This window comes from Scardinius erythrophthalmus, assembly GCF_964197995.2.
Source record: "Scardinius erythrophthalmus genome assembly, chromosome: 19".
NCBI lineage: Eukaryota > Metazoa > Chordata > Actinopteri > Cypriniformes > Leuciscidae > Scardinius > Scardinius erythrophthalmus.
Window position 1 is genome coordinate 12,560,140 of NC_138239.1, and position 25,345 is coordinate 12,585,484.

A 25,345-nucleotide genomic window follows, 5' to 3' on the forward strand; every position below is an offset into this window, starting at 1 on the left:
CATATAAATCAATCATGTCTCTTCAGAAAATTTGGACTAAACCACTCAATTCATATGGATTAGTTTTACAATCTCTTTTGAAGCGTCAAAGTGTCAGTTGCAGCTGTCAAAGGAGGAACAGAAATCTCAGATTTCATCAAAAAGATCTTCATTTGTGTTCCGAAGATGAACGAAAGTCTTACGGGTTTGGTACGACACGAGGGTGAGTAATTAATGACAGAATAAAATTTTTTGGGTGAACTAACCCTCTGATGTTTTGAGTGATTGATTTATATAAAAATGTACTTATTTGAATAACATAATTTCAAGTGTACTACAAGATAATGGTGCATGTAAAATCTGCTTTAATGGAATATTTATCTTCCATGACATTATTGTATGACCATGTCACCATATTGCTGTGCTGGGATGTGACAACAATACTAGTTGAAACTCTTGTTTCTGTCGATAAAGAGAGATACTGCTGTTTACTTACCTGACCAGAGATGACATTGTAGTTTGCTATCCTTCAAGTGCTAGCCTATCTACATTTTTGTTTTCATCAAAAGAGAATTGTAATACATTTTAGGTCACGACTGAAACTGATGAAGCTTTTTTCTTTGTAATATTTCTCTCTTTTTTTTTTCTTTTTTTTTCAGTTAGTTGGGCTGGTCAGCCAGCTTTCCAGTTTCATGCCACTATTATCCAGAACCTCCTTGCCATGTTTGAGGAGCAAGTGTATGTTCTGTTGTCCTATTTTATGATCCAATTATAGGATTTTTGAATGATGTTGGGTAATGTAGTCTGCTGTTCAATGTGGCTTAATTCACATTCCTTTAGGCTGCCCTTTTTAAGTGCAAAATGATTCTGTGATGATTGTTTTGTTTTTACATTTCATTGGTTTTGTTTGACCTAAATACCTCCATAAAAAGTAAAAATGTTCTGTAAGTTGAAAATACACTTACAAGGCAATGTGCTCCAAAACAGTCAGCTAAAGGTGATATGTTTTGACTAAACCGACAAGGTAAAATATAACCTATGGTCTAAATGCTATTATCAGAAGAGGATATAAGTAGCGCTCGGGTCTGCTGAATATAAAGTGACAGTAATTATGGTATTACTTAGTTGAAAGCTTGAAGCTGAAACTTAAGGGAAAGAAAAAGCAGTATGGATAAAAAATTGAAAAGAGTTTTATTCCCTGTTTAGGGGTTCAGGGTGTATGTAGTGTACACCTTGTAAATATTAGGATTGGTATAGCAATGAGAGCCCTTAAAATCCTCAAAAAGTTGAAATAACTGCAGGTGTTTGCTAGCATTTTTAGAGTATTTTAATGTGTTGGGAACTTGATTTCTCATAGTTGTAAATAAAACAGATTATTGGAGTAAGTTTTACCATTACATTCTTTCAATCTTTAAAATATACTAGCAATTTCTGAGCAAAATTCTTTTTGACTTTTTTCAAAGTAAATCATACACCCTTTTTTTTCAGTGGTTACAGGTTACACTGAAAAAAATCATAGTTGAATTTACTAAAAAAAATTATGGTAAGTGGTTCCACACAATTGATTTTAACTACATTTAAGCAAATGCATTAAGTTGAATTTATTAATTTTTAGTTCAACTTATTGCATTTGTTTAAATGTAGCTTAAATCAATTGTGTGGAACCACTTACCATAACATTTTTTAGTAAATTCAACGAATAATTTTTTCCAGTGCAGTTATATGGAAAATTTATATAAAAGGTAATGCTTACTTTGGTCATTTCATAAATAATTATTAGGGATGCTTTGATATTGAAATTCTGGCTAATGATTATACTGATAAATGGAAGATAATAAAATTCAATACAGTATTTATAGATCAATCATTTTAAAGGTGCATTGCGCAAGTCTCTGAGTTTTTGCAGAACTATGCCCCCTTCTGGCGACACGCGAAACTGCAACCAGAGTTGTGCATGCGGTTACGTGGAGTTTGCATTGGGGTTTGGGATGAACTAGAAGCCGGTCTCTTTCAATCCATCTTCTATTTTTGCCAAAGTCGCTTGAGTTGTCTTCGCTGATGCGGATAATGGCGGCGAATACACAAACCTGCCAGACATAGCCAGGTGAGCGTGAACGCGCATGACGTCACGCCCAGTCGATTCCGTCCCGAATCCCTCTTATTTATTTTACTGTACAGGATTATAGAGGCAATCGCAGAGATCATAGAAGGGCTCATTCAGGTTAGAAAAAACGGGTATTTTTAACATGAAAAGTTGCTTAATGCACCTTTAAAGGCACAATATGTAATTTTCGCTGGTAGAGGTCGCTTATTCAAAACAAAGCCATAGCTTGATGATGCCTTGATTTCACGGGATCATAGGAGTTGTTGTCTTCACCTCTACAGCCGGTGGAAAAGAATCCGACGGGACTCGGGCAGAAATCATTTTCATGGATGAGCTAATGTATTAAAGTTTTATTGACATTTCAGTGTGTTGAAAGTTATGTTACAATGCTACTCTGTGCGTTCGCTACTATGCAGCTACTATGAGACACTTGTTGCACACTGCAGTGAGCTAGATCGATACTAGGCATGGTAAAACATTGTACTCGCGGTAAATCAATAAAAAACAGATTTAAACAATAAAACTAACTGTGTTGAGCTACATAACAATGATTAGTTTTCTGTCGATTAATGTATCCAAACAGTTGTCTAATAAAACACATAATATATTAAAGCGTCTTTGGTGTTTCCATGGTTTCCAAAAAATAAAACCTGGAAATCGAGGGTAACGCAGGTATGATGTCATTGATAGGCGACGCACGGACACAGTCCGTCTACTGGTTAAAATTGCTTATTTCTCTGTATTTAAACATTCTTGGAAATATTTGGGATAATGTAAGTACACAAGTCAAAAAATATATAACATTGTTCTTGTGGTTTTTAGATATAGTAATCCAAAAATCTTACATATTGTGCCTTTAAATTCTACGAGTGAATTTAGGCATCAAAACATTATAATGTACAGTATGGAAAAATGGATATTCATGTTAGTTTGCTAAAGATTATGTTTGACAGTATGTGAAATTATTAGTGATTAAAGATTCATTTTTAGGCATTAAATTAATCTAAATCAAATCTAAATATATGTTTCAAACATCGACAGTACTGATAGGTACAGATATATCATGATTAAATGTCAAACAATTTTGAGATAGTTTCCTTTTTCACTCATCCTATTTTCATTGTCAAGTGCACTTAGTACAGATCAGTCTCTCACTGAATCAATTCGACTCATGTTTAACATGAATTATCACCTCTTGGGAAAAAGAAATCCATCAAATATACGTATGCATGATTAGGATTTTTCACTGAACAGATCATCAGTGATATCCCATTACAGACGGCAGCCTATGTGCAGCAAATTGACTTTTAGATTAATGGTCCATAACCCCTTTTACCAAATTTGTACAACATGGAGAATAACAGAGCCGCCTCATCTCATCTAGTTGCACATCAAATCTAAAAATTTGACATGGAGAATTGGATTTAAAACGACAAAGTTGTAATGATTACACAACGGCTTCACTGTATTGATATGCTTTACAAGTGGAGATACAGAATGTACATTAGTTTATCTTTAAAGCATTGATTATTTTGCTGATACAAACAAGATATAAAGAAATAACCTTTATTGATTTAAAGCCTTAAAGCAGGCTCATAATTTTATGGCGGTGGTCCGTCAACAATTTCCTCAGCGTCCGAAATGTCATTGCAATCCATTTTTCCCTGTTGTTTGAATCGACCGCTCTCCCTCGTGCTACGTCACGCCCATTTTCAGATGCGGAAGTAAAATTTTCTCACAAAAAACGACTCCAGAAGCCACTGTAGTGTATTTATAAATTTTTTTTAAAGAAAATCTAGTTCCTACATTATTTTTCTATACATTGACTTGTTGGGTCTTCTAACCTGCAAGATGCTCTTTAATAAAATCATTTTGCTGCTGGTAATATAAACGTCTTCTAGTGGGACTCTGTGACAAAATTAGAACCAAGCAGAGCCTCCAAATTCCTGTGATGCACAGGTCCATTTTCTTTGGCATAATTATGTGTAGAAGCAAGATCCATTGTCCTTCCATTAGGTATGCACTCTATACAGTGAGGAAAATAAGTATTTGAACACCTCTGATATTTTGCAAGTTCTCCCACTTAGAAATCATGGAGGGGTCTGAAATTGTCATGGTAGGTGCATGTCCACTGTGAGAGACATAATCTAAAAAAAAAAAATCCAGAAATCACAATGTATGATTTTTTAACTATTTATTTGTATGATACAGCTGCAAATAAGTATTTGAACACCTGAGAAAATCAATGTTAATATTTGGGACAGTAGTCTTTGTTTGCAATTACAGAGGTCAAACGTTTCCTGTAGTTTTTCACCAGGTTTGCACACACTGCAGGAGGGATTTTGGCCCACTCCTCCACACAGATCTTCTCTAGATCAGTCAGGTTTCTGGGCTGTCGCTGAGAAACACGGAGTTTGAGCTCCCTCCAAAGATTCTCTATTGGGTTTAGGTCTGGAGACTGGCTAGGCCACGCCAGAACCTTCATATGCTTCTTACAGAGCCACTCCTTGGTTATCCTGGCTGTGTGCTTCGGGTCATTGTCATGTTGGAAGACCCAGCCTCGACCCATCTTCAATGCTCTAACTGAGGGAAGGAGGTTGTTCCCCAAAATCTCGCAATACATGGCCCCGGTCATCCTCTCCTTAATACAGTGCAGTCGCCCTGTCCCATGTACAGAAAAACACCCCCAAAGCATGATGTTACCACCCCCATGCTTCACAGTAGGGATGGTGTTCTTGGGATGGTACTCATCATTCTTCTTCCTCCAAACACGTTTAGTGGAATTATGGCCAAAAAGTTCTATTTTGGTCTCATCTGACCACATGACTTTCTCCCATGACTCCTCTGGATCATCCAAATGGTCATTGGCAAACTTAAGACGGGCCATGACATGTGCTGGTTTAAGCAGGGGAACCTTCCGTGCCATGCATGATTTCAAACCATGACGTCTTAGTGTATTACCAACAGTAACCTTGGAAACGGTGGTCCCAGCTCTTTTCAGGTCATTGACCAGCTCCTCCCGTGTAGTTCTGGGCTGATTTCTCACCTTTCTTAGGATCATTGAGACCCCACGAGGTGAGATCTTGCATGGAGCCCCAGTCCGAGGGAGATTGACAGTCATGTTTAGCTTCTTCCATTTTCTAATGATTGCTCCAACAGTGGACCTTTTTTCACCAAGCTGCTTGGCAATATCCCCGTAGCCCTTTCCAGCCTTGTGGAGGTGTACAATTTTGTCTCTAGTGTCTTTGGACAGCTCTTTGGTCTTGGCCATGTTAGTAGTTGGATTCTTACTGATTGTATGGGGTGGACAGGTGTCTTTATGCAGCTAACGACCTCAAACAGTTGCATCTAATTTAGGATAATAAATGGAGTGGAGGTGGACATTTTAAAGGCAGACTAACAGGTCTTTGAGGGTCAGAATTCTAGCTGATAGACAGGTGTTCAAATACTTATTTGCAGCTGTATCATACAAGTAAATAGTTAAAAAATCATATATTTTGATTTATGTTTTTTTTTTTTTTTTTTTTGATTATGTCTCTCACAGTGGACATGCACCTACGATGACAATTTCAGACCCCTCCATGATTTCCAAGTGGGAGAACTTGCAAAATAGCAGGGTGTTCAAATACTTATTTTCCTCACTGTATATTGATGTCATATCAGTTATTAAATGATATTAGAGATTTAATTATTATAATTTTGATATTGTATAATTGTATAGGCACATTTCCCCTATTTTTACATTTAGATTACCTTTGCTGTCATTAAATGCTCACCTAAAGCTAATCTTTATAAAAAAAAAACGAATAATTTAATTACACTGCTAAATGTTATGTATAACATTTAATAACACTGTTATAATGTTGTGAAGCATACATTCATGTGTAGCATTTAAAATGGTTGCTCTTAAAGGGGTCATCATGACATGAGAAATCAAACTTGCGTTGATCTTTTGACATATAAGAGGTCTTTGTACCATTTAAACATCCTGTAAGTTTCATATTAAAGCGCCTTCCTCATTATAAACAAAGCGTTTATTTAACCCTTTGAAGCATACGATCACACCGGTGTGATTAGAACTTTCAGTACATCACGAAACATCACAATATTTATTTCCATCAAGAGGTGCATCAAGTTTAGGTCAAGATCTTGTATTGCAAGAGTCAAGCGATCTGTAAAGTCCGCTTCAGCACTTCCCAAAGACTTTCAATGAATATAAAGGGGACCTTTTATGCCCCTTTTTATAAGATGTAATATAAGTCTCAGGTGTCCCCAGAATGTGTCTGTGAAATTTCAGCCCAGAATACCCCACAGATCATTTATTATACCATGTTGTATATGTCCATTTTTGAGTGGAAGGGAAAAACATGCTGTTTTCGTGCATGTATCTTTAAATGCAAATGAGCTGCTGTTCCCTGCCCGCTCGTGCCTCGGATACTCTGCCGAAAAATGTCAACTTTTTGGTTTTGATTATCATCTCTATGGCTGTCACGCTCGCGTGACGTTGCAGTTCTTCATCATCAAGAAAGTTTATTATCTGCATGCGTCAGATCAAGTCATATCAGTCTAAACTTCTGATATATGGTTTTCTGAGCGCACACATCCGAAGCAAACACTCAGAGAGCTGGATGTCAGATGGTGCGTCCCATGAGAAATAAATTATCTTTCACGTCTTATTGCGCTTAAAGGAGAACTCCGGTCAATTTTAACACTGAGCTCATTTTTTTGTACATTTGGAGTGCTGTCAATACAGAGAACAACGACAAAAATCGGTGTTGCCTACACCGAGTTATTCTATTTTTAAAATTTGCACCCTGTTGACTTCAATGGAGTCCAAAGTAGTCGACTGCCGAGTTCACGCACATAGGTTTAGTTAAAAAGCTGTGTACACACACAGTTTACAGCCTATATATTACTCCACTAACTAACTCTACGAACATGGAAAACAGTGATAGATGGACCTCTCAACCTTTATGCTAAAGAGAAAATCCAACACAACTTTGAGGGGACCAAGCAAAACATGATTATGTATTTCTGCTAATACTTTTTCATATACTGTCTACTTTCTTTGTATAACAGTTCTATCTAATAACGTATTAGACAGGACTGCTAAACAGATCGTAAACTAATGAAGAAGACGGAGAATGTGAGTGCTGTGTGCTCAGGCTCTGGTTTTCTCAGGGCTGTCAAAATAAATGTACCTTAAAAAAAAAGTCACAACAACAAGCACATCTTACGTCACTTCAGAGTTCCTACTGGCGGTGCGAATGCAACCCAGAAAATGGCCCTAGGGCAACATTCGTTTTCGGGGAACCACCCTGGTGGCCAGTTCCTGCTTCCTGGTGCGAAAGGGGCTAATCAATCACTGCTCTTGATTAAATAACTTTAGTAGCTTTAATAAGAATACATTTCTTGAATGCTGCTGTTAAATGTTCTGAAGAGGAGGTAAACATGGTGGACTGTGTACAGCTCACTCAGGGAGGGGTCTATGCTAATAGGACAGAGTCTGTCAGCAGTCGTGGGCGTGTCCTGTGCAATGCGATGTCATATTGCATAGAAACGGCAAACGGCTTATTTTGAGACACTGCTTGATTTATGGCGATTTTAAAAAAAAGATTCTACCATTGTAGAGTGGTTGTGTATACACACTGCCGACACACATTAATGTTCAAACACCATGTAAAAGTAAATTTTGCATAGTTCATGTGTGAAAATAATTTTTCATGCTCCTCCCAACCATTCTTACACAATCTGAGCCTGATGAATCTGGACATTGTCATCCTGGAATATGGCTATGGTACGTCTTTGTAATTTTTTTAAGAAATTAAGTTACACACTCCATCAATCAGGGTTAGAAGAACTGTTGCCAAACATATAACATGCTACAAACATTATAATCACTGCAATAATGATCCAATCATAGACTCTTAGCGTTTGTTTTTTGCACAAAAAACTTTATTAACATTATAAGTGAACCTCAAGGAACATTAAAAGAATAAAAAACAAAATCCATGTCACGACCCCTTTAAATTGTAGTTTAAAAAAAATTATTTAGAAAAACAACTGCTGAACTGGTCCATTTATTAGTTCTCGCCATAACATTAGATTATTATCGCCCAATCAAATCAGCCAGAATTTTTGTATCAGTGCATCACTACCGACAATGTACCTTGAATGTTGCACAGTTTGACCATGAGAAAGTCATGGTTTCCTTCCGTTTCCAAAAACTGTTAAACCTGTTTAACTGATTGGAAAGTTTAATTTTGCACAGAAAAAATCTAATCTGACCTGATAAACCAACTCTTCATGCTTTGTTTCAAATGTTTGAATCTTCTTCCTCCTCATGCAAATTTAAGAATTCATTTGCAAACAGTTCTTTGAACAGTACTAAAATGTGTACAAAATGTCAGCTGACTAATCATTGATGACTACAGTAATTGTTGTTTTCCCTTGAGGGCAATGTACTGAACGCTGTTCATGGAAACCTATAGAGACGCAGTATCTCACTAGTGAAACAAATGTATCGTATTTATTTGGATAATTAAGGGTGAGATTGCAGTTATGTCAGTTACAGACTCACAAAGGCTCAAATGTCCCTTTTTCTCATCCCATGATGAAATCCCCAAAGGCAAGACATTCTTCAGACTGCATCAAAAGTACTTTGATTACAGTATTTCTATTTGAATGAAGAAGACACTGTTGAATGTTCTTCATTACCTTCAGGACATGTGTCCCATAGATTTCCAGCTCACATATGCTTGACGTGGAAGAGTCGTTTCATGTGGCTAATCTTAAACCCATCAGACACGACCTGGTCCTGTGCCAGAGCCACAGCTGTGAAATTTACTGGTCTGTTCGAGGAGAGAACTGGGGGTAAAAGTGGCCACTGAAACCAGATTCAGCTGTTTGAGGGTTTGCAGCTGTGGTCGACGTGAAGGGGTTGAAGCTCTGGTCTATTATCACTGCTAAAATGTTTATGTTAAAAGGATGATAAAGCCTGTTCATGAGCCATGCTAAAATCTTCCAAGCCAGACCTCAGGCTTCCCCTGAAGCTTGTAGAGCACATGGTCTCCAAAATCACAGATGGCAACACCCAGCGTGCGAGAACACGAGATTGAGCCTCTATTGTTGTTTGTGCTAGTTGTTACACAGCTGGAAATCCATTCAGACTATTGTTGATTTTTTTTTTTCTCTCAGAAAGCATCTAACGGTGTTGATTCTTCACTGTAATTTTAACAAGATTTGTCATAGGAGTGTATTCTGAGAAGAAAAAAAAACATCCTTTGCGCTTTCCTGGGCACTTTGCCCTGTGTCTTTCATGCTTTTGAAGACAGACACTTTAACAACTAACAAGAGTTTGACTTCCTGTGTTCTGTCAGTTCAGTGGCAACAAACTGTCATCTGAGAGTCTGAACTTACACGAGCAAACAAATTAACATGCTGTGTACATCCAAAGTCTCTTTATGGTTTCTTAAGATTTATTGAAAGATCTTTTATGCTCTTTTCATGGCAATAGTGTATAGCTAAACAACACCACGTTGTTACACTTGAAAACAACTTTAGCCTACATCAAATTAACTTTGATTGTGGAAATGGGTTTCCCTTAAAGTCACCATGAAATCAAAATTGACATCTAATTATGACCGCCGCTAGCGTAGCTAGCGAAAGCGGTCATATAGGGATTGTCAAAGGTTTTTTTTTTTTTTTTTTTTTTCGTCACCTTACTGAATTTTTCGTCAACGATACCAGGGACACCGAAACACCGGGGAACATGAAATTTGGTGGGCATGTAGCCCCACTAGACTTCTACGGAAAAATTTCGTTTGGTCCCCGGGGGCCTCTCCCCCCCCCCCCGCGCTGGGCCCCCCCAAACCCAAAAAAATGCAGTTTTTCCTAACTAACTACCAGAACCGTGGCACCGAGGATGAAGAAATTTTTATGGTATGTTGGTCTACTAGACTTTTACGGAAAAATTTCGTTTGGTCCCCGGGGGCCACTTCCCCCCCCGTGCTGGGGCCCCCGTAAATTTTTCGTCAACGATACCAGGGACACCGAAGCACCGGGGAACATGAAATTTGGTGGGCATGTAGCCCCACTAGACTTCTACGGAAAAATTTCGTTTGGTCCCCGGGGGCCACTCCCCCCCCCCCCCCACGCTGGGCCCCCCCAAAACCAAAAAAATGCAGTTTTTCCTAAATAACTACCTGAACCGTGGCACCGAGGATGAAGAAATTTTTATGGTATGTTGGTCTACTAGACTTTTACGGAAAAATTTCGTTTGGTCCCCGGGGGCCACTTCCCCCCCCGTGCTGGGGCCCCCGTAAATTTTTCGTCAACGATACCAGGGACACCGAAGCACCGGGGAACATGAAATTTGGTGGGCATGTAGCCCCACTAGACTTTTACGGAAAAATTTCGTTTGGTCCCCGGGGGCCAGTCCCCCCCCGCGCTGGGCCCCCCCAAACCCCAAAAAATGCAGTTTTTCCTAAATAACTACCTGAACCGTGGCACCGAGGATGAATACATTTTTATGGTATGTTGGTCTACTAGACTTTTACGGAAAAATTTCGTTTGGTCCCCGGGGGCCACTTCCCCCCACTGCGCTGGGGCCCCCGTAAATTTTTCGTCAACGATACCAGGGACACCGAAACACCGGGGAACATGAAATTTGGTGGGCATGTAGCCCCACTAGACTTCTACGGAAAAATTTCGTTTGGTCCCCGGGGGCCACTCCCCCCCCCCCCCCCCCCCGCGCTGGGCCCCCCCAAACCCAAAAAAATGCAGTTTTTCCTAAATAACTACCTGAACCGTGGCACCGAGGATGAATAAATTTTTATGGTATGTTGGTCTACTAGACTTTTACGGAAAAATTTCGTTTGGTCCCCGGGGGCCACTTCCCCCCCCTGCGCTGGGGCCCCCGTAAATTTTTCGTCAACGATACCAGGGACACCGAAACACCGGGGAACATGAAATTTGGTGGGCATGTAGCCCCACTAGACTTCTACGGAAAAATTTCGTTTGGTCCCCGGGGGCCACTCCCCCCCCCCCCCCCCCGCGCTGGGCCCCCCCAAACCCAAAAAAATGCAGTTTTTCCTAAATAACTACCTGAACCGTGGCACCGAGGATGAAGAAATTTTTATGGTATGTTGGTCTACTAGACTTTTACGGAAAAATTTCATTTGGTCCCCGGGGCCACTTCCCCCCCCGTGCTGGGGCCCCCGTAAATTTTTCGTCAACGATACCAGGGACACCGAAGCACCGGGGAACATGAAATTTGGTGGGCATGTAGCCCCACTAGACTTTTACGGAAAAATTTCGTTTGGTCCCCGGGGGCCACTCCCCCCCCGCGCTGGGCCCCCCCAAACCCCAAAAAATGCAGTTTTTCCTAAATAACTACCTGAACCGTGGCACCGAGGATGAATAAATTTTTATGGTATGTTGGTCTACTAGACTTTTACGGAAAAATTTCGTTTGGTCCCCGGGGGCCACTTCCCCCCACTGCGCTGGGGCCCCCGTAAATTTTTCGTCAACGATACCAGGGACACCGAAACACCGGGGAACATGAAATTTGGTGGGCATGTAGCCCCACTAGACTTCTACGGAAAAATTTTGTTTGGTCCCCGGGGGCCACTCCCGCACATTTAGTGACTGTACACTCATCGGCCTGTAGATGGTGCTGTTGAGCGAAGGGTTGCTGGTTTAGTATGATACTGTCACACACACACATGCAGGAATATAAACAAACGCAAGCATGCACACACTGACATCCACACGCACAGACACACACCCATACACACGCATACAAATCCACATGCACAGACACACACACACAAACACACACGCGCACACATGTACGCACACATACATACACGCACAGACACACATACACACACACACACACACACACACATACACACACACACACACACACACACACACAGACAGACATGCACATACTATTACTTTTTTTAGGTATATACATAAACACGCAATACAGCCAAATTACTCCACGTCATTTATTTTTGTGGAAAGCCAGTGCAGGCCTGAGCGGCGGTCATATTTTGTACCGCGATGCGGTACATCTAGTTTTTTATGGAATATTGCAATATTGATTATAAATTATTTGTCTGTGCACACCTTTAAAAAATAAATAAATTCAAGTACCCTCATAATCTTTGATCAAAATATCTCCCCCTCCCTCTTGCAACGACATCTCTTCTCTTCTCTGATGCCGCGTTTACTGGCGTAAGGGTGGGACAACCTGTCACTCATATGACATCACAGCAATAGCAAACCACAACCATCCAATCAATTCCCCATGGAAAAAAATCAAGTCCCACTCTAAATTTTTTCTTGTTCGAGATACTGTTTCACTTGCATATACATCACAACAGGGGAGAAAAGACTATTGTAACTTTTGTTTCATGCTGACTTTAACAATAACTGTGATCTTTAAGGTGCATTGCGCAAGTCTCTGAGTTTTTGCAGAACTATGCCCCCTCTGGCGACAAGCGAAACTGCAACCAGAGGTGTGCACGCTCATTCCGTCCTGAATCCCTCTTATTTATTTTACTGTACAGGATTATAGAGGCAATCGCAGTGATCAGAGAAGGGCTCATTCAGACCATCAGGCAATTGTTTAAGCATGTATGGGTTAGAAAAACGGGTATTTTTGAAATGTTGCGCATTGCACCTTTAAGAGTTATACCTTATGTAGTGGAAACTAAACAATGTTCATTTTAACTAAGTAAATTGATTAATGATAACAAAAAAAAATTGAGATATGTAAGATCTCACTAGATTTTAATAAGTGTAAAAAAAAAAAAAGTGTAAAAAAAAATCCCCAAAATTTGTCTTTTACCCTAAAATGTATAGTAACAACCATAATAATACAAGTGGTGCAATAGAAAACCACATTAGGAATCATCGTAAGTAGCCTGTCCATAAAACATGGCCAATACAGAAATGGTGCGCAGGATCAACAAAATGCCATCAAGGTGTAACATGCAATGGACATTAACTAACAGAAGATGTAACAAAACTCCCTAATGTACATTACTGGTAACAAAAATGAGAAGAATTAAATTATTTATATAAACTTTAATCCTATTTGATGTCCCGCAGGGACTTCTGGGAATGACCTTTTACTGTTTTAATATGGCAATTCATGTTTTTGTTTGCAAAAACCATACATTTGACAGTATTTTACAGTAAAATTATATAAAATGTCAATCCATTTACGTTTTTTCATAATATATGGTAAGGTAACTTACAGTTAACCTATTAACAGGGTTTTTATTTTTTTTACAGTTTATTTTTCTGTAACAATTCCTAACAGTTTTTTTATTTTTTTTATTCATGAGTCAGTGGGACAGAATATTAGCAAATCTGGTTATACAATGCATGCTGTTCATTTACTGTAGAGAGCCAAATTTTTAGAGCCACTGATATTAAAGTTTGCATATTTTTCACATCAGTAGAGGGGTCATTGGAGAGTAGATGCCATCTTTTTATTACAACCCTTCAGCTTTTCTCATTTGAGTGTGATTATATATTGATTAGAGAATTAGATTTTATTAGATAATATTGGACTTTACATCAAGTCATCGTCCTGTGAAACCCTTGTATTTATGTTCCTTTTGTTCAGTTTGCCTTTGATTGTCATACACAGATGTCATTAAAGACCACTAGCTGTAATGTTATCAAGATCCTTAAGATATTTGTAAAAGATAAATGTGGCAGTGTATCTTGAATATCTTTCAAGTACTTTGACTGTAGAACTGTTGCACAGATAGATTAAAGAAAAGGAAAAGGTCAAGTATTTCAAAACTTAACCTATTTGTTCTGTCCCATGTGTGTTGCTCCGTTGTTTTATTGGTTTGTTGAGTAAACATAATTTTTAAATCTGCTGTAATGAACAGTGATAATGGTCATTTAGTTTGGTTTAATCGATTAATCTAAAAGTGTATTTTTCTCTACAATAATTGCTGTTAGAAGCAGAACTGGTTTTGGCTTTTTGTCAATGTCTAGACAACCTGGAGACCAATGATTTCACTTTATTGCGGATGTCTTTTAAAATAAGTTTTTATTAAGACCTGCATGCATAAAAAGTAAAATAGCCCTATAAATCTTTCATAAAATCACTAACATGCAAATAAATGTCTTCTGCCACTTTTGTCCTGGAATGAATGCTGCTGTATATGTACATCTGGAAGTTCATGACAGTTCAATTTCTTCTGTGAATGAATGCCACCAGTATACTTAAAAATCTTGCATTAATGTGGAAGTTGACAGAGAGGAGCAGCTGAGGCAAATTTAGGAAGCAATTTCTCCGAAAGCTTCACTTTAGTGCTCTGAAATGGAGTAAACTCTGAGTAGCTAAACTGGCAGAAGGTCGCTCAGTGGACAGTGAACTCTTGGACAATGTGTTAGTGTCAGTATCAGACTGTGCCTCTGCACTCTTGGTGTGATGACGCAGTGGGTTAACATTAACGCCTTTTCTTCCTCTTCTCAGTGAATTCACTGCTTTTCAAATGCCAGTGTGCAAATGAACCCATGGTACCAGTGTGCTCATGGCCACCTGAGCTGATAGAGCTTCATTTTTAGGTGTTCTTTCAAGTATTTTTGTATTTCTCATAACAGCTGATGTGTAACTCCTATCATGTAAATTTGAAAAACAGGGTTAATAATGAATGCATTTGGATTTACAGGGGCAAAAGGTACAATAGTACTCAAGTAAAACCCAAAAATACTCTTCACACCTCTGCATATAGAAGGATACTAAAACAAACTGAATTTTGTTTACCAATTTCTATACTAATATGCAGAACTTTATTGATCTTTATAGGGAAATTCAAAAGAGTAATTTCCTCTTGTTGGCATCAATGACATACGGACGACCAAGCTTTAATCGTAGTCCTTTGCTTTACCATCTGATCTATCAAAGACAGTGAGCGTCTGTTAAATGAGGCTGAATTATGTGAGTTAAATAGCCTATTTGAAATTGTTTTTTTCTCTCTCGTTAAATCAACATGAAAATGCATTTCAAGTAGCGTAGGATAATCACGTTCTAGAAGGCCAAGCTGAAGGCTGATCTGCTGGAGAAACATCTTTACTTTGAGGTTTATGCTATGAGCTTGTGTCAGTGTAAAATGAGCTTTGCTTGCAGTGTTGATTGTTACCTCCGTTCAGTTGTTTTCTGTTTTAAATGACAGACGGAAATTTGATATGACACAGACAATTGCTTTTATCGTAAAGCAGAAAATCCCTGTTTCGCTTTCTAAAGCTTTTTCCACTCAAGATACTAATGGGCTTGGTCTAAGAAGGGTCTAATATTTCTTCCCACTTTTTATTTCTAAGATTTATGTCATAGCTTCGGCTGTGTTTGCCATCCTGCCACATGCAGTGTGTTTTAAAAGCTCCCTGATTAAAACTGCATAATCAACAGGATAACCAGACATTTTAGGGACCGTTCATTTAACATCTCTATTTGATACCCTATCTTATCTGAGACATTGCAGCCTCAGAGGAAGAATCTTTGAGCATGAGATCCTAGTTAATGTTTCATTGTGTGTGTTAAGATCTGGCCTCGAGCAAGTTTTGTGAAGATTTGTATAGTACTTATCTATTTGATCTGTTGAGCTTATTAGTCTAAGTATGCAAATTCCATTCATTTTTCCTAAATTAAACACATTTCTGAATGGTATTTAACGCATCAATTTATATGTACAAAATGAAGCTTTTGAGTATTTTTTGCAGCGTTTCTCTCAGATTAGCCTTTGTAGGACCTTGAAGCTTTTGTCCTCCTATAGAGATTCTATATACATGATGATTATCATTATGGATTGCTCAAAGAGCTTTCAAGCATATCAACTTTGCATGTAGCTTCATATGCCCACACGTGTATTCTTAATACTCAGTGGATATTTATCTACAACCATTTCTTTCAGACGTCATATCTTCATTACAGTCAGCACTTTTGTGAAGTTTTCAAGCTTAAATCATTAAGTGTTGTTTATGTAACTTAAAGCTTAGTGTAAATATCATCCTTCTGTGTTGGTTATTTTAGAAAAATAGTGTTTTGTTCAGGCTGCAGCTGTAAATTTCAGCTATACTTCCCCATCAATTTTACAGTGCTGTCTTCAGCTCCATTTTCCTTTATCCTTCTATTGAACTACTTTCAAGAGAAAGCAAATGTACACCAAATCTATTGTTTCTTTAGCAACAACAGCATCCAGGTATTATACTTCAAGACATTGTGACGTTTCAAGACATTTATGCATAAAACATTGACTTAAGGCATTAAGACCATGACTCAATTTAATTGTACATTTTTGTGAATTCGGTTCATATACAGGAACAAGTAAGGAGAAGTACACCATAAGAAAAAAATTCTCTGGAAAAACAGATAATGTCCTGGCAGAAGATTACCAGTACTTTTTCTATCAAGTTTACGGACATTTCCTTTGGCCATAAAACAGTTTAATACAGTAATTTAAAATACAGGTAAAACACCTGTGAAAAAACAATACAAGGAAGTTCTGTGCATGGACTTTTCTTAGAGTGTATGTTGGAGATTTGGATTTAGATTTGTTTTAATGTCTAACACACTATTCAATAATATCTTGGTTTAATAACAAAACATTATTTGTGAACTTGTTTTAGTAATTATGTGGAAGTAGTAGTATTGAACAAATTAAACACATAGCGACACTTTTTTCTCACACTGAAATCCATAAATCTCATATGCGTATGAAAGGCATTTAGGTGCATTCTTTAAACAAACATCAGTGAGTGTGAGAGAGTATAAGTAACATTTCTCTGTGGAAATGTTACTTAAACTGGAAATCAACCAAATTTTGGAAACTTACCCAGCTCAAATTTATTATTTTGTTCATCTAAAGACAAGCATAAATAGTGATGAAAACCAAAATATTAATATCATGGATGTATTTACTGAGTAATCCACTGTTTTGAGGAGGGCAGCATCATTATTTTATTTTTTTCATAGAGATTGGTAGGTCTATTAGTAAAATCTGTCGACTTTAGCAATCTTGGTTGTGCGATATGCCAACGGTGATGGTTAAAAAATGTGAAAAAGCACTTGTTTTTTTGCTTCAAGTTTGAATGCCTGTAACTCAAGAAGAATTAAAGGTACTGTATCTCAATATCCTTCTGTTGCTTCTTAACAAACTTTCCTTTTAATATCTTCATTTTAAAGGCCCTCGATGGTTCAACCTCTGCTTGATTTGACACGGAATGACTCTAAATCATTATTCAGCTGAAATTGTGTTCTAAAACCATAAAATAGGATTAGTGATTGTAGGCGATGTCTTTTACAGTGTAATTTGTTAATATTAGCCTGAGTACTTGTTTTCACATGCATCTCACATTAAAGAGGCGACGACCTAAGCTTGACAAACATTCTGTAATGGTCAAAAGGTCAAAAACCAACCAGTTTGAATTAGATTTGAATATGGAAGCAGAGCTTGTTCCTGGAAGTAGGAGTATAAGCATTAAGTCACCACATGTGAGTAATTAGCCTATAATCTTTTAAAACTAGAAGTCGTGCCTAGACAGCTCTGATAACCCCATGCAAACTTTTTTCCCTTTGGCAATTATTTCATTATCTAGTTTCTGAGTATTGCTGATGATGAGATAGTCCAAGGCTGTCCATTATGTAATAGCTGTTGATCCAAGGGACTTGCTGGCTGCGTGAGACCAAGCACTGACCAACAGTGAGTTTTACGGAGTGATGGGGTCTAAATCTCAGCCGATGCCTGTCATTTTTGCATTTTTCATCACTCAACTACCTGAGTGATGCCAACGAGACCTCGTCCCAGCGCAGCAGCGGCTCTCACGAATGCAGCGCATGAATATTATCTCGAGCAGCACGCTACTTCGGAAGTAGGTCACCGATTAAACGTGTCTTGTCAGCTGTGTGTGCTCCCCTCGTTTCATTTCACTGTTGAACATCGATATTGTTGTAATAGCCCAACAACAGGAGCCTCGTTGCTCGCGGAATGTGATTATTTGATCGGGAATACAGCGGAGTGAGTGGATGACGAGGTAAATGAAGGATTACTAATCTGTTTTATCTTGGTTATGCGCTTTTCTCTCGCGCTCGCTCTCTCGTCTAGTGGGGAAATAGCTTGAAATATGACATGATTCGTAATCATTGCTGTATGAATTCGGTTCGAGAGACGCTTTTTAGTTAGACTTGCGAAAACTGTTCTTTTATCGTGCTCTGGATACCATCGCGAAGCTCGGAAATTTCGGCAGGGACCTACCGAGCGCTACCCGCTTCGGCGTTTGATTCTCACGGTTGGCCGTTTAGTGTCATTTTCAGCACTGACATGAATTGCTCGGTTTCGAGTTGACCGTGCTGGTTCGGTTTCGCAGTTGGGAGGTATGCGGTGGCAGAAACCGTAGGATGTGAGGCGAACAGCGCTGTTTTTTAGTGTGTGTGTGTATATGTATGTGTGTGTGTGTGATACGCCCTATGAGCCGCGCGAGCTCCTCTCATCATCATACACCTCCAGCACGCGCTTGCCGCCTTTATCCCGGATTACTTTAATCGCGCTGTACATTTCACTCTGTTTCCTCTTTTTTTCAGTTTTGCCCCCAATCCACACCTTTCCCTTCTGTATCTGCAGTGTAGGAGGAAAAAATAATAACATCTATTTGTGTACAGTGAGTGAGGGGTGAATTTCAAATCACACGAAGGAAAGAACAACTTCTTTCGTCTCTACGCGTCAGATATCACGTTAAACCGCATTAACCCACCTATCAAAGAGCAGACTGGATACATTTTCTATTGAACGTTTACGTTTTACGCCCGAAACGCCAGGCTATTCGGATATTTACCAGAAAGTCGGGTTGATAGGCTACCTCAACCCGAAAAAAAGAAAAACACCCGGAATGGTGGTAAATTATGGGCAGCAGTCCATTTCCCTTCACCCCTCCTTAAACTAGAAAGGGAACCTCTAATTTTCCACAATATCGTGCCAACAATTCATCCTCCAGCTACCTTCCACTGGAGAGTTTGTGTTTTGTCACTCAATTGGACATGGCCAGCACTTAGTCTATTATTTTATGAGCCACACTTCCCTTCAGATCAATAACTTGTGACATTCCCAGAATTACAGACTGTTAATTTAGTTTTTAGAGGCACTTAGAAATTTTATTTAAAGCTTTTCACATTTGTGAACACACACTGCAGGATTTAATTGCGGTAATCTTTAAATGACTTTATAAAGCAAGAGAAGAGAATAATATGCTTTCAACCTAAAGATTTTTTTTTCTGGGTTAATGCTGATTCTTGGTAAATTGGAGGTTGTATGTTTTTTATATATCACCAAATCCAAAATTTAATATTTTTAATGCATGCTTTTTTTGCAGTGTTAACAACAACATCAAAACTTAATAAACCTATTTAATAACTAATTATAAATAATATCATAAAGATAATTATTGATCTTTACTGTAAATGTGTATGTTTGGTTATTTTACTTTTAGTATAACCTGTTTGTTTAAATATTTAAAGTAGTCACTTTTGTGGTTGGAAGTATTACAGAATGATTCCCCTCTTTATCTGGCACATGGGTGGATGATTTTAGGTGGTAGAGCAGTAGGAGTGAAGAGGATTGTTGCTGAAATGAGAGAATGCTACAGTTGCCTTTTTGTGTCCATATTTTACAGTTGGGTTTTGGAAATGTGAAACACAAAAATGTTTCTTTCGCGGGTGCTGAACTTGCTCTGTGCATTGTAAAGGAGAGCACTGCATGCGTCTGAGGATGACTGATGTTTATGATGACCTCTTTTATTTGACAGATGGAGATTCAAATACAGCAGCTGTCAAACTTAATAACTGAGCACATGAATAAATGGATCTATTCACACAATCCAAGCAAGCCTGTAGCATTCATACTTTTCAAAGCTCTTCTGTCTTTCATGGTGGCGCACAGTGATACTAATAATACAGAACATAAAACTCAAAATCATATTTAAAACTAAAGCGATGCATCAAACATTAAAAGATGTCTTTGGCTAATAATAGCTTGGTCTAACTTCAGAGTCAGCTGGAAAGCCTCAAGGACTTCTGTTCCTTTTAAAGAAAGAGGAACTTGTCAATAGGTCAAAACAGTTAGTGTTTTGTGTCAGTTAGTGTTAAGTTTCACATGGAGCCCAATTACTGTCATATGTCTCTGTGTGTGTTTGACCCCTGACTTGCCTTTCAGTTAATCAATAGGTCTCGGGGAAACATGTTGGACATGTTAAATCTCCAGAATGTCATCAGAAATATTTCTTGCATTAATTTCTCATCTGACATTTGAGGTTACAAGTGTTCAACCTTGTGTACCACAAAATTGCAAATCAAATAGTTTTATTTGGAGAGCAACAGTTTAATGGGCTCTTAAGATAAGCACCCTGTCCCTGACAATGTAATATTTACAGATCAGGTGTTTCTTAAAGGAACATCCTGTCATTATTTACTCGTCATCAAATTAATGCTATTAATTTACGTCATTTATTAAAGCTATTGAAAGGTCCAGTCATTGAGCTTACATGGAAAAGGGCATCTTGAACATGTTTTTGTTATTTCAAGAAGAAAAAAAGCAAAATTACTTATTTTGAAACAACACAAGGGTGAATGAATGATGACAGAATGTTCATTTTGATAAATGTCCCTTTAAATGATGCAAGATGTAAATAGGAATAGCTGTCCTAGGTTTCAGACATTGTGGTACTATCACATCAATCATAACACACAATGTCATAATATTATGTTTTGCTGTCTCTTTGTATGTTTTAGCAACTACATCATCATTCATTTAAATAACGGACATAGGCTAATTATGGCACTGTGTCTGGTCTATTAATCGAATGTAATCAGTTCTTGAGCCTGTGACGCCATTATATGCTAAAGTAATTATGTAAAATCTCAAAGTTAAAATATCAGAAGTGTTACTAGCCTGCTAAGATAAAATATTAAAAGAATGTTATTTATGCATTGTGTGAATTCATGTAGAAAGATGTTTGTTACAAAAAGCCAAAACAACATATGCTAAAAATTGTTTATTGCACCTACACAGTTTAGTAACCATGTTTGTCCCACCAATTAAAATTCTTTAAACTCTTGCCAAACCAGAAACCTGATTAAGGTGGCACATAAGGCCACATTTGTGCTGATTTTTCTGCTTTAGTTTGAATAGTTGGTTGCATTAATATTAATTAGTAAAGGTTATGAAATTCTTAATGGTTCCTGTACACATTATATATTTAATCATAGCAGTTACAGCTTTGAAATGAATAATTAAAAAATGCTGTATATTTATTTTTATAGGTTTTGCATGACAGAGTGTGATGACCCATGCACGGCAGAGGAACTCTTTATGTGGATATAAGAGTGAATCTGCGGACCAGGTGAGCTGTCAGACAACTATGGACAGAACTTGGCCAGAAAAGAAGGCTAAAACATGCTCTACCCAAAGAAGAAAAGGTAAGGAAATAAAAGGGAAGACAACCGAGAGAGACCGGAAGCTGTACCCCCTCAGGGGACGACATGGATTGGGTGAAGTGAGCGCGCTTAACTGCTGTGTCGTACTGACGCGCTTGGACGAGAGCGAAACGTGTAGGAACAGCATGAAGGCCAAGGTGAAGGAAATGCAGGGGAGGGCGAAAATCTGCAAGTGTCGCAAGAAAGCCTGTAAGATTTGCCGGTCAGCGCCTGAACCAAAAAGCAAAGTGAAACCAGATAAATCTGCCTTATACACAGAATTCACCCCCGAACCTCGCCAGAGACGGCTGGCCTCTCTTAATGCAGAGGCCGTTAACAGTCTACTGTTGGACAGAGAGGACCCCCAAAAGACATCAAAACTCTCAAAGAAGCAGCAACAGACAAAAGGAGACACTTCTCTTTCTAAAGACACAGCGAAAGATAATGATTGTTCCAGAAAAGCCCAAGATAACCGAAAACGCACGTGTATCGGAGAGACCGAACAATGTCGAAACCCCAAAAAAGCGAAGGCGGAAGCCGACGCTATTGATCTCCAGACTCTAAACAGTCCTGCTCCCAAGCGCCTGGCTGGTTTAAATGCGGCCGCCCTCCTCAAGCTGACCAGCACGTCCTCTGGAGTGAAGCGCAGAGGTAAAACAGATGGCAAACCGAGCGGTGGAGGGGTGCGAGGGAAACTGCTACAGTCTAAATCGCGTAAACAGCAGCACAACTTGGCCTGTCAGTCCAAGTTAAAAGTAGCGCAGCAATGCTGCAGCCTCTGTGAGAAGCAAGCCCTCCACACAGAGGCATTGTGGGATGGGAGCACAGGAAGCCATGGCTTTATTAGCCCCGGATATCAGTGCAGATCCATGCTCGGCTTTCCCCTGAAGCCTGTGAAGGAAGAGAAAACAGAGACTGATGTGAAATCATATTACTGCTGTTCCCAGGAGAGATCAGTGGAGTACTGCCATAGACTAGCCTTGTTCCTCGGCCAGAAAACCTTCCCGGAAACCGATGAACATTCTCTGAAGGGATTTCTTCCTTCTCCTCACACCCTGACGCATCCAGCAATGCCCATCGGTGCCCATTCCTATCCATGTTACCCTGGGTACTATGTCCACATTGCCCATCATGGGACTCCGGCACATCCCGTAAGCCCAAATCCAGGAAGCCACACGCCCTCGTCCGTACCCCAGCTGGCGATGTGTACTAGTGGGGTCCAGAGACCAAAATTGCTACCCTCTTCAGTTTCCCATACCACAGGGATCCCTCATCCGGCATACTGTAACTCTGTGGGCACCTGCTACGGAGAAGCCTGCAGGCTCAACAGCTATGCCTACAGACCCACGCAACCCATCGCTAGCAGGGGCTGCTCGTACAACGCAGGATGCTCCAGCTGCATGCACAAAATGGAAAAAGGTAGGATGGGAAATGGAATGAAAGATAAAAATGTCTCTCGCTTTAACTTTACAAGGATGTTTGAGCATCTGAAACAGATTGCCTGCTGTTTTTGTGATTGAAGTATGGAGGAGAGAGTGAGAGTTGGTAAACTGTGCCACATTTTATGTTTAAGTAGGGCTGCATTTAGTAAAGAACTGCAAGTTTGCAAGACGCTGTTAAAGTTTAAGTACTTCATAAAGCAAATATGCACATATGCGTGTCAAACAGACAATGCAACAGGTTTTTTAAAGTCAACATTTATGTGATTAAAGTCGGGTCGATGTTGACTAATCGCTGATGACGTCATTAATGAACGAATAAGCCTGAACCTCGAGCTGAGACTCGAACGCGGGTTGCCTTGTGCACAGCTATGGCATTTGATACAGCGCTGCCCACAAGGCTATTGCTCCTACATAACAGCTTATTTTTATCAGTTCAATTGTCTTTGGGTTGTTATATTCCTCACAAATTTCTGCTTGTTCTAAATCAGATGCAAATAAAGTAGCACAGTAAATAGAACATTTATATGAATGCATTAGGGAGAGAGCAATTGCGTATAAATGAATTCTACCTGGCAGCGTCTCTCGAATAATAGTGCAACTGTGTTTTTTTTACTAAGAAATATATGCTAGAACATTTCAGTTTCTGAGCTATTTTATTGATAAATCACAACAGTGTTGATACACCTCTGCACTTCTGAATGATTCTCTGTACGTGAGAATCATCAAAAATGACAGTAGAGATTTATGTTACAAAAAAGATTGATCCATTTTAAATAAATACTATTCTTTTGAACTTTAAGATTAATGAAAAATGTAAAACAGTTTCCAAAAAAATATTAAGCAGTACAACTGTTTTCAACATTGATAATAATAAGGAGAGATGCACTGATGTATAGGCCAATAATTGGTATCAGCCGATAAAAGCAATTATTTTTACTATCGGCCATCAGCCAATTGTTTAAAAACAGAAGATGATCCGGTCCAGTTCTATCTTGCCAATCAAAAGGGGGGTGGAAAAACAGACTGCAACTCATACTGTGTTTAAAGAAAGTCTCTCTTTTGTTAAATTTTGGGCAAGTTAATGTGACAATACAGAAAATACATTAACAGTAAAAAAAAAAAAAAAAAACAGCGATTTTAAAGCAGGCTCTATTTGACCCTATGAATCACCCGTAGTTCAAGCCAGGGTTGCCAGATCTGCGTTTTTTTTCCCTACATTAAACATTATTTGTAGCACCTCCCATCCAATAATCGCAAAGAGCTTTGCGCTTTGTTTTAAGTCTCAGCTTTCAAATTCTGTCCATTTTATCACAAAATTCAAACAATAAATAAAGTTTTGGCACTCTTAAATGTGACGTGAAAAAATCGTTGTAGCGCCTCTGTTCAAGCAGCAACGTGGAGCACGAGTCATCTCTTCCACTTTAATACAAGTTATAACAAACACACAAAAAAAAAAAATTATGTAACCGAAATGAATTAAGTCTAATGTAATCGCCCAATCAGCGTTAGCAGTACATTTGTTATCTATAAAAAAAAGTTATGTGCAACCGAGTTGCATACATTTCAGTTTTTATTTGTGTAATTAATAAATATGAAAATAAATACCAGTTGAATATCATGGAATATCATGAATATCAATATCATTCTGAATAATCGGCTATCAGTATCAGGAGAGAAATTTAGTATTGATTTAGTACACCAAATCATCATTATGTGACTCTGAAGACTGGACTGCCATCACAGGAATGAATTACATTTTAAAATATATTAAATAGAAAAGTTATTTTTTAAATTAATAATATTTCACAGTTCGTTCACACACACACATAGGATATATAATTTTAATTTGCACATTGTTTAGTGGAGAAAATTGACTGGATGAATAAAATAATGAAAATATAATTTGACTAATATTAAGCCTTATTTACCTTATTATCCATAAGGTATACATAAAAAGAGTGACAATGGCACGTCTTGCCTCACTTTCCCCTCTAATGTGAGAGATGGCTTATTTTTTTGTTTTAGAAAATATCATTATGTAAATGAATAAATAACTGATTTTTAGAGAAAATGTATCTCTTAAATGGATGGAAGGATTTCCACATTCATCATTCTATTCCATGTTTGTATCCTCAGCCTTGACCCAGTCTCAGCAGTAGACATCTTTATGAATGAGCTCACACAGTCTCTAAAGTGATTGATCTAAAGGTGTACACAAGAAATACAGTCACATTAAAAGATGTCAAGAGAAACCCTGTCAAGGTTGCGGGGAAAAAAGTAACTGCTTGAATAGGAGACAAAAGAAATGAAATTCCCTTCCCC

The 25,345-nt window shown here is 38.5% G+C and overlaps 1 protein-coding gene across 1 annotated transcript in view; it reads left to right on the forward strand.

Moving 5' to 3' along the window:
• Positions 1-25,345, forward strand: part of bahd1 (bromo adjacent homology domain containing 1) — a 35,330-nt gene that overhangs the window by 1,503 nt on the left and 8,482 nt on the right. Inside the window, exon 2 of the mRNA XM_081347795.1 lies at positions 21,429-23,000. Coding sequence (XP_081203921.1) covers positions 21,449-23,000 — 1,552 coding nt within the window. The 5' untranslated portion in view covers positions 21,429-21,448. The remainder of the gene's footprint in view (positions 1-21,428; positions 23,001-25,345) is intronic.